The sequence below is a fragment of the Papilio machaon genome, chromosome 6 (genome assembly GCF_912999745.1).
Source record: "Papilio machaon chromosome 6, ilPapMach1.1, whole genome shotgun sequence".
NCBI classification, from domain to species: Eukaryota; Metazoa; Arthropoda; class Insecta; order Lepidoptera; family Papilionidae; genus Papilio; species Papilio machaon.
Genome location: NC_059991.1, coordinates 2533802 through 2544855, shown reverse-complemented (window position 1 = coordinate 2544855; position 11054 = coordinate 2533802). Strand labels below are relative to the sequence as shown.

The window sequence follows — 11054 nt, the reverse complement described above, 5'->3', positions numbered from 1 at the left end:
TTGTAAATTGAAAATATTATAAATAGGGTGTGTGTAAACTAAGTGAGTATTTTAAGTTATCTGTTGAATACCATAGACTAAAGACTCATATTCCTATTCACGCAAAAATAGATTCGTGGTTCAAGTAAAACCTTTAAAATTTCGTAACTACTAGCGATAAAATAGCTATATTATAAATAAATTTCTATAAACCGAAACATAGTTTTTTAAATGATATGATTTAAATTTAAAAATACTTGATATCTGAACTAATAATATTTCCGCAAAACTTTTACGTGAAATCGTCACTTGTCATTTGTCACATGTCAGTTTCACTACAAAATGAGTGAGATAAATATTTTGATTTTCGCAAACTTTTAATTGATTACCAACAACTTGTATCCCTTGTTCAAATATTGTTTTATTCATAAATTCCTACTTTTTTAATGTGAGTGTTATTCAAGCTGCGATATTAAATAAGTAAATAAGTATTTAAAATCTTAGTTTAAAATGTACAACCAAAACAATTTCAGGGTCACGTTTTTCCCATACTACTCGACTTGTAAAGTTATTAAATTAGAAGACTAAAAGTCTTTTCTTGTTATCATGGGCGAAATGCTCAATAGACTAGTCCAGTTTCAAAATCAAATTTTAGTTGAACTTCAAGAAACATCTGATCTTGGTTTTTCTAGTAGTTCACTACTAACAAAATATGTAAGAAACATTAACTCTTTAGATTCAACGACCTTGTTAAAAATTGAAGCCATACTTGATTACATGTATGAACTGATAAATGCTGGAAATTGGAAAGATGTGAAACTGTCCTGGCGAAAAACTATAACAGTAGCAACTTATCTAAAACTAATAGTTATTTTTAAGTCGTCTACTGAGTTAACAGAAGACTTATTCAAAGAATTATTCAAGATAATTGACCATGGTATTCTTTTTGGATGTCCTCTTAAAAATGAACCAAAGCTTTTACAAAAGTGTGCAGAAATCATGAATTCTTCTCGGCCACATGTTAATAATATTGAAAACATGAGTAGTGAAGTAAATGATGTAGATATTCAAAGCAACTATGATAGTTTATGTAAAATTGATGTTTTAAACTGCCCTAGTATGGAAACATTTTTCAGAGACTACATTTTAAAAGAAAGACCGGCTATTTTAGAAAACTGTATCAATCATTGGCCTGCACTAGAAAAATGGAAAGATCAAAATTATTTCATAAAACTTGCTGGACTTAGAACTGTGGCAATTGAGTTAGGTAGTGACTATACCAAATCTGAATGGACCCAGAAATTGATGACATTGGAAGAATTCATAAAAAACTATATGTTTAATACAGATGGACCTGTAGGATATTTAGCTCAGTACCAGCTTTTTGACCATATACCAGAATTGAAGTTAGATATTACGGAACCAGAGTACTGCTGTTTTTCCGATACAAATGAACCAGTAGATATTATGGCATGGTATGGCCCAAAAGGAACATTATCTCCACTCCACTATGATGCAAAAAGGAACTTGCTTGCTCAAGTTATTGGCAAGAAACATATGTTTCTATTCTCACCTAATGATACTGACTATTTATATCCTCATGATAGTCAATTATTACACAACACAGCGCAAGTTGATCCAAGGAAGCCTGATTTGGAAAAGTATCCTAAATACAAAGAAGTTAAGCCATATTATTGCACTTTGAGTCCTGGACAAATGTTATTTATACCACCCAAATGGTGGCATTGTGTAGAATCTTTATCTATCAGTTTTTCTGTTAGTTTTTGGTGGGAGTAGAATATTATTTGTAAATGTGAATAAAACTTTATATAATATGTCTCAATTAAATGTATACCAAACACTACATTGAGCCTAGTTAAATTTTTTTACTCCCCAAATAATTTAAACATTTAAATGAACTGAAAATGAAAAGTACTGCAAAATAAATATTTTATTGTAACATTGTAGAAAACATAACAGTATGTTAAAAAATAAAAGTTACAAATAAATATAAATAGTGATGAGAACATATTATTAATTGGATTACATTATTAAATGTATACATATTGTTTGCTTGAATGGAAACTGTCCTGAAATACAATAGTTATGGAATTTATGGAGTCTCCTTAAAATAAATTCGAAAGAAAATAATGTCTCCAATGGATATAGCTCCAGTTTGTTTTGACTTGCGATTTCATCATATATTCTTCTGGCGAAACTGAAATATTTTTAACACGTACAAACTTTGCGAAAAGGAAACATCAGTCAATTTACCTTTTAATATAGAAAATACAAGTGCTAAAAGAATTGAATTAGAAAGTACCTCCTTTGTCTTGTGATGCGTACTTTAGAATTGCCACCAAAACAAAATGTTAAAAACTCAACACGTCCTATAGCCACCAGGTGGTAATCAATGTGCAGGCAATGCAACTTGTGCAACCATTACATATTAGACCGAAAAAACAAGCATAGATTTCAAGAAACTGTTCTATGAATTCCAAATAGTGTGAATACAAATATGCAGAGAAAGATGTATCAAGGCATAAAACATCTTTGAAGATATTTTGAATGTTTGAATGAATGATTCCCAACAGCTTTTGGTGCCTCCATAGTAAGTTACCGAAAGAAAATAATTGAGGACAAAGTGGAGTGCTTGGATATACCAGAAATGTGCAAATAAAACCATTACGTCTAACGACAAATCAGAGATTTTAAAGAGATGTTTTAAGTGAAATGTGGTAGAAATGCAATAATAATTTATAAGTACTTTTTTATCTATATTCACTGTTTAAAGTTCTTCCTATAATCAGTCGTCTCACTTCAGACGTTCCCGCGCCAATTTCACCCACTTTAGCATCTCTAAGTATTCTTCCTGGTGGATATACATTGACGTAGCCATTCCCTCCTGAAAAACATGGAATATTACGAAACTATTGACTTGATCTATCAACATTTCGTAAATTTTACGATCGATCTACGTTACAAGTTACATTTCAAAACAAAATATGTCTGTCGAATAATGGGTGCGGTATCACCATCCTAGATGGAACAACGAACAGTAATGAAACTGACTGCGAATGTAATAAGTAAAATGTACTATACATTGCTTAACTTCTTTTTTTATGATTACCCAACGTATTAATGTAATAATTACCGAACTTAGAAATTAATATGCATCAAGAAATTTTTATTGCTTTTAAATATCGAAGGACCATTAACCAAGAGACATTATTAGCTTCGAGTTCGAGTACGTCAATTTTCCATTCAGCAAAATAAGTAGTACGAGATTTTAACTTTAAATAAAAACACAACATATCTACAAGACATATCTTGTTGGTATTTAAAATATGTTATTTATTAAAACCTCTAATTAGAGTAGCAACGCAGTTTTTTGTTGAGACATTAAAAAAACTATATTATTTTGTATAAACATATAATCATTATTTATTTGTATTCCCCGTTCAATGCTCTTCCTATAAGCATTCTTCTCACTTCAGATGTGCCAGCGCCTATTTCATATAATTTAGCATCCCTAAGTATTCTTCCCGTTGGATAATCGTTGATATAACCATTGCCTCCTGAAAAATCAATATAATATCACAAAGTTACAAAGTGAATCCTAATAAAAATAAACTGCGTCTCATCTGTTACAGATATAGCACAGATGATTTGTTTTTAATTCATAAAGTTCACGACATTCGTAAACTGTGTCCCGTTTACATCGTACAATTCGCCCTTTTTCCGTCTTCACCTCATCTACTCTTTTTAGTTTAATTCGATCAAATTTACAGGTCATCTCCATCATGTAGCTAAAATAAGGTCAGCCATATGATAGACTGATACCAAATTTATTCTTATTATAATGTGGTTTTATTACGACTAGGCACACTACAAGAATAGTCCTAATTTGTAATCTGTACGGGCATAGCTTAAGAGATTACCTAATATTTGTATGGCATCTAGTGCGAGTTGCGTGGCTCGCTCCGCGCAGTACAATATGACGCCCGCGCAGTCCTTGCTGTTGACGTGTCCCGCGTCGCACGCCCGCGCCACGCTGTATAAGTAGCTCCGGCTGGCGCTCAATGTCGTGTACATGTCCGCCATTTTACCCTATGTCATGCAAAAGTTATATACTGAAATGGGTTTCGTATTTTTCAAATATCACAGGTTGCTGTGCAGTACACAATTTTCGTTGTAGGGAGCCATAAGGGGATGCGAGGGAAGGGGTAAGGGACCGTAACACTGGTCACTTCATTTGTTAGTCTACAACATTGCGCGAATTTTGTAACTTATTTATTGGTTGCATTTATAAGAAGTGAGAATTTCCACATTATTAGATCACCACTATGACTTTTGTCAATATCGATTTTTTACGTTATAGCATTAGATTTATGGAACACAGATTTTATGTCTCTTGATCTGATCTGTAATGTATTAGGGATGCAAGAATCCATGTTACCTGTAATAACTGGAATTCCCCAATATTCTTTCCGAACTGTTTCCTAGTATGAGCGTATGAGAAAGCGGTGTCAATGGCGGCTTGCATGAGGCCGACGGGGCCCGCGGCTAGCACGAGGCGCTCCAGATCCAACCCCGACATCAACACGTACACACCTTTGTTCTCTTCGCCCAATAGATTAGCTGCTGGCACCTAAAAATATTTAATTTCTTTCAATTATTTGAAAATAGTTTAACATTCTATGCTACGTTTCTATACATTTAATGTATAGTTGAAGAAAAGAATGAAAAGAGAAAATGCGTCTGAAATGCGTATAATTTTAATATAGAAATGTGCGGTGACAAACGAATATGATAGAGACAGAGTTTGTAAAGAGAAACTTAAAAATTAAGGAGTTATTAACACCAAGACATCATTGAGTCTAGCACTAATATTTGTGACAAGCGCCATCGTATCGTCTTCGACAATAAATTTATCAAAATTTGTGCAGCGGGCGATACGAAGGAGCTTCTTGCAAATATTATGCTAGGTCCACAGATGACAATGTTTTGAAGAGAAAAGAATGACAAGTGACATGGAGAGTTCATATTAAAATAGGATATTATGGTACCTTACAATCTTCAAATACCAGTTCGCCTGTATTGGAACCTCTCATTCCGAGTTTGTCGAGTTTCTGAGCAGTAGAGAAACCGGGGAAATTTTTTTCGACCAAAAACGCTGATATTCCATGTTGCGGTTTGCTTGTTAAATCAGTTTTAGCGTAAACCTGTAATTAAAACGTGATAATAAACCTTAAGATAGTAATTTTAATTAGAAAAACCCTACATAAATCTATATCGTTTGAGTAGTTTTCGATATATCGAAGGTCAGTGAGGTCAAGAATTGTTCACTTTATAAAATGAGTAAAATGTTAACTTATATTTGCATTCATTAACTTGGCGGTCCAACTAATTAATAAGTATTAGTGAATTTGAATTTAAAGGCTATTAATTATTACGATAATTTCTGTCAAAATCTTCATCAAATTGAAAAATTTGAATACTTAATAAAATTTTTAATAAAATAGAAATCTTTAAGTGCATATGCACAGATGATAACAGATAATATTGATGACAATTTATAGTTACTCCGTCGCATACAAAAATCACAATTTCATAAGTCATATATCTTTATAAAGACAAAGGTCAGCCAATACGGGGACTCGAGTTTCATGTTTCTTAGTCGGTAAATACGTTAGTTCGCACTATTTAATATTTTGTAATGTATAAGTAAACATATGTCTGTGCTATACGTAATATGACATGGGAATTAACATAGCTATGTTGTAATATCAAAAATCTTATGATCTTCGGAAAATTCTTAGATTAATGAAAACGTTAATTTACTCTAAAGAAACAAGGGGACTACATGACATGCACCGCCTTTCGAATAAAAATTATGAAAATCGGACAACCAGGAGCTGAATTAAGAAGTAACAAATATTAAAAACAAAACACGAATTGAGAACTTCCTCCTTTTAAGGTCGGTTAAAAATATTTCTTGATAGTTACAAACGTTCAATCTGGAGTATAAAATGTAGGTACTCACAACTAAAACGTCAGCGTCTGGACCGTTTGTTATCCAGAATTTGTTGCCATTCAGCACGTAATAGTCCCCCTTTTTTTCGGCACGTAACTTCATGGAGACCACGTCACTGCCCGCTCCGGGTTCGGACATCGCCAGCGCTCCCATATGCTCGCCTGAACATAGCTGGAATGTCAAGGGTATATTCAAGAAAATTAAGGAGACCTTAAATACTTTCGATTACGTCTTTGTGCTTTTATTCAAGGTGACACTATGTTTTCTTTGAATGTAAGCAGCAACTGAAGATATATGACAATATAGTTATTGTTCTGGTGCAAAGAAATAGTGTGTATTAAATACTATTTAGACTTTTCTATAACAACTTCCGTACTAGAGGCCTAATTTTACTCCACGTTCCCTTCTAACCCTTATCATATAAAGAAATGGGAAGGATAAGTGCATTTTTAGGAGGACGGGACGCATCTTCAATTGTCATAGATGTCTATGGATGGCGTTTGCATAGCTATTTTGGCGAAATATAAAAATAACAATAGTACTAGGTATATGTATGTTCTGGTAGTTCTTACTTACTTTAGGTAAATATTTAGCCTTTTGCTCGTGTGTTCCGTTTCTATTTATCTGATTTATGCACAAGTTTGAATGGGCGCCGTACGACAGCGCAATGGCTCCCGAAGCCCTGCATTGCGAATTGAAAATGATTCATCTTAACATGTGAGTCGTCATGGGGAGGCAGGGGCTCGAAAGCAGTTGTACAAAGGACCTTACCTTGACAATTCTTCCATAATAACGCAATGGTCTAAATACTTCCCACCAGTTCCGCCATACTCAGGACTAGCAGTTATACCTTAAAATGATAAAGATATTTAAAAAAAAATTCTTAAATAAAATACGTATCAACATTATACTAAACGTGTATGGAATAAATGTAGTGCAACTACACGTTTTGTTATTTTAAAGTACAATTCAGCTTCTTTCCGATTTGAAAGAAAAATGCGTTTAATAGTTTTCTTTCGCATTTTTAAAATCTAATTAAATATACATTATCAGTGCAGGAAGAAAACATACCTAAAACACCAAGATTTCCTAGCTTCTTCCAAAACTCTCTTAATTCAGTAAAGTTGTTCGTCTTATCAATGTCTGCTGCTTTTGGCGCTAGTTCTTTTTGTGCGAAATCGAAAATTAATTGACGAAGCTGCAAAAAAAAGAAAATTTTGAGGTATTATATTGGATTTTTTTCGTAGAGAACATGGTCGTGTATTTCTTAAGTCAAATCTGATAATTCATACAACTGAGTGGTGTAAAAATATGAAACGTTATCATGATCATGATAACTTGAGTTTTCGATTGTTTGGCAGACACAAAAAACTAATTAAATTTCAATGCTTTAAAATGTTTCTAGAATCTAGTTAAGGAAGTGGAAATGCAGTCAACAGTATTATGATCTCTAGGTGTCCTGTCCGTAGTCTTTTTATGGCTTACGATATAATTCTATTAGTTCTAACAACTAACTAAAAATAACAGACGAATCTTAATAATATTATAAATGCGAATGTTTGTATGTGTGTTTGTTTGAAGGTATCTCGCTGAAATTTGGCATAGACGTATAACATAGTTGGAAGAACACATAGGCTACTAATAAAGATTTTTTAATCCCGCGCAAAAGAAGTCGTGGGGGACAGCTAGTTAATTAATATACTTAATTTACATTATATCTGTTGGTTTATCTTATACATATTGTTGTAAGTGACATACAACACATTTGATATTAAGATCGATAAAAAGGTCAAAATAAAATAAAGCAGTATATCGGGTTTCTAAAACAAGGCAAACTTGTTTCGTCATTCTACATTTGTTAAAAATTATATCATAAAAACCTGTTGCTGTTCACTTGACAGTCCAAATATATGCTCATCTATAGGATAGTGGGACATGCATCTTCCATTATTTGTTCCAGCACTGACACAACGACGTACGATCTTGCCACACAAAACTCTGACAGCCATACTGAACGACCACTCTCATTGGTAGCCAGCTTAAAACTGTCCCATTACAAACTAAACCGAAAACGGAAGATAAAACGCTACATTACTTGTATCTTATCGCTATAAACATAACGTCTAAAACGCAAAAGCTAATTTTAAATTAATTCAGTGATGATAATTACGTACCCATTGATAACGAATGCAAATAACAGGTTTATCGGCTCTATCAAATTATTTATGTTATTCCGATGGTGACGGAACGGTTCATGACAGACCAATAATCGGCAAGGTCTGTGATATGTATTTATAAAAAAATTTAGAGTTTCAGTACACTTTTATATGTAATAATAATACTTAATAATAATACTTGCTGTCCACAAGCCTATCCGCACGGAATTAAAAAAATTGGTAACCTAAGTATGTGTTCTTTCAGGCTATGTTCTACATCTGTGTAAAATTTCAGCAAGATCCATCGGCTGCATGGCTGGAGATAATTTCTAACAAATATCCATCCATCCAAACATTCGCATTTATAATATTAGTAAGATAATTAGTTATCCGAACGTTATTTTACACAAACATGATTCCAAATCTAGCCCTCTTTCCTTACTCGTCTTTTTCTAATAAGGATAGGATGAGAAGATATGGCAGAAGAGAGGATGTCCTTATATGCAACGTCTCGTGTGTTCATAAATAGTACGGAACACATCTTCAATCAAATAACTTAAAGCAGACTGATAAATAACGAAATTTATTAAAACTTATCGTCATGGATATATTTTAAAAGGGGATTTTGGTCTCATAAACCCACGACTAGGGAGTTATGGAATATAAAAGAAATTAAAACAAATGCTATTGATATGAATTGTACTCATACCGTAATATTCTACTGTTGAACAGTTGTTTATTTTTTAATAACGTCAATATGGCTTTATGCGCGAAGTCGTGGACAACTACTAGTGTGTTTATAAAGTGAATCAAAAATGAAAAATAACACATACAAACTAGTGATGTAACGAATATTCGCATTCGCATTCGCATTCGCCAATATTCGCATATTTTTCGATATTCGCATTCGCATTCCTATTCGCAAAAAACGATGCGAATATTTAGCGAATGTATTTAACAAACAAAAAGGAAATTATTATATGGTTGCATATGAAATGATAACACAACTGATAAGATTTATATATTTTTATTTAACCATACTTGAATTAAAAAAAATTATTATAGAACAGTCTTGGTAAGCAACTAAATTAGAAACACTTTCTCTTTTGTTCTTGTTAGTCTAATTAAAATATTAACAAAATCACAACTTAACTCCACCACAGAAAAAATAATGAATGTCCATGCCTTACATATATTTTGAAAAAAATCTAATTCTAAATTCAAGTATCTTTTGTGAAAACAGAACTTCAGAGATCCAATCAAATCTAAGTATAATATTAATTTATAACCTTTTTGGCTTTAATTATATATTTTTCCATCCCACTAGATATTTTCTAAGAATTAAATATGATAATGAAATATAAACTTAAAAAATCAAATAATGAATACTTGACTATTTGTAAATAAGCTTTTTACAAAAACAAAAAATATTTATTTCTATTTAAAATTGGGTTAAATTTGGGAAATGCAATAACACCAAACTAACCTCAAATCAAAACAATACTTTTCGAATGAACTTTCTGTGACTAACTTCGTTCATTCAACCTGTATCGGCTCGGCTATGTTCAATTTAAACATGGCCGACACGAAATGTCAAACATTTTGCGCGCGCTTTATTTGAAATTTAACATTCGCATTCGCATTCGCATTCGCGAATATTGAAGATGAATATTCGCATTCGCATTCGCATTCGCGAATGTGAAAAATCCAACATTCGTTACATCACTAATACAAACATTGTTTATCTTTTTATTTGTAATTTAATAATGTTCCCCGACAGTTGTGAATTTTATTTTCAAATAATAAATTGCATTTGTGCATAATTTTATTATCACAAAAACTGTGTGAAGTTATTAATCTATGCAATTCAATTGCCGAAACATTTATAATGGTACATATTATTATCTCTTTCTATTATAAGATAAAGAAAAAGATGCTTATATGTTTGAATATAAATAAATCGATAATGAAAACCCACTTTTAGTGAATAATCTATATATATAAAAGAAAGTCGTGTTAGTTACACTATTTATAACTCAAGAACGGCTGAATCGATTTGACTGAAAATTGGTGGGCAGGTAGCTTAGAACCAGGAAACGGACATAGGATAATTTTTACCCCGTTTTCTATTTTTTATTCCGCGCGGACGGAGTCGCGGGTAAAAGCTAGTGTATTATAAAGCGTTAATAACATCGCTTCGTAATTTATTATTTTATACGGAACAATCAAATATTCAGTCTTTGTTTGATATTACAAGGAAAATTTTAAACTCATTCATTCTTAGTATAGATTCCTGCAAATGTATGAAAGGTTAATATAAAAAAGAATTGAATGTTAATATAAAATAAAACAAAAATTCCAACTGAATAATATTTATTTGATAATTAAATAAAAACCATTTAGCTTTATAAGCACCATCATAATTATTATTTAAAATGTAACATTTTATTTATTAAACCTATAAATATATAACACCCGAGCAATACTAACACAAATAATAAAATTGTATATGTCACAGTGTAAATAAAAAATAACGGAATGTGTAATTTTACACATCTTTATACATAATAGAACGGGGAATGTACAACTCTGTGTAAATATTTTTTTAATTGCAACCTTTTTCTATTCATAAATTTATTACATAACAGATTATATATATCGTATTTTGGCAAATAATTTGTTCATTCAAAAATAAAATTATTAAAGAAACTAGAACAGTGAAAATCCACCTTAAATTACCTAAAATATTTTATTATGATATTTTTCTGTTAACTTATGAAATAAAAAGAATTAATACATTTTAAATTCATAGTAATTAATACTTTTTTTTTTACATTTAAATCATGATATGACGAAGAGAAATACGTATAATGCCACTGGAG

General features: G+C 31.7%; 2 protein-coding genes across 2 annotated transcripts; one reads left to right on the top strand and one right to left on the bottom strand.

The window, feature by feature from the left end:
- The first annotated feature begins 325 nt into the window (after positions 1–325).
- LOC106715999 (bifunctional peptidase and arginyl-hydroxylase JMJD5) lies at positions 326–1776 on the top strand. Its single transcript, XM_014509415.2, has one exon. The coding sequence runs from the start codon at positions 586–588 to the stop codon at positions 1774–1776; it is 1191 nt and encodes a 396-aa protein (XP_014364901.2). The 5' UTR covers positions 326–585.
- A 1595-nt stretch (positions 1777–3371) lies between these two features.
- Positions 3372–8067, bottom strand: LOC106715994 (isovaleryl-CoA dehydrogenase, mitochondrial). Its single transcript, XM_014509409.2, has 9 exons — positions 7897–8067; positions 7088–7214; positions 6788–6866; positions 6593–6698; positions 6026–6187; positions 5049–5204; positions 4439–4630; positions 3921–4089; positions 3372–3557 (listed from the first exon to the last, which is right to left on the bottom strand). Exons 1-9 carry the CDS (start codon positions 8023–8025, stop codon positions 3424–3426), a joined length of 1254 nt encoding a protein of 417 aa, XP_014364895.2. The 5' UTR covers positions 8026–8067; the 3' UTR covers positions 3372–3423.
- Positions 8068–11054: the final 2987 nt, after the last annotated feature.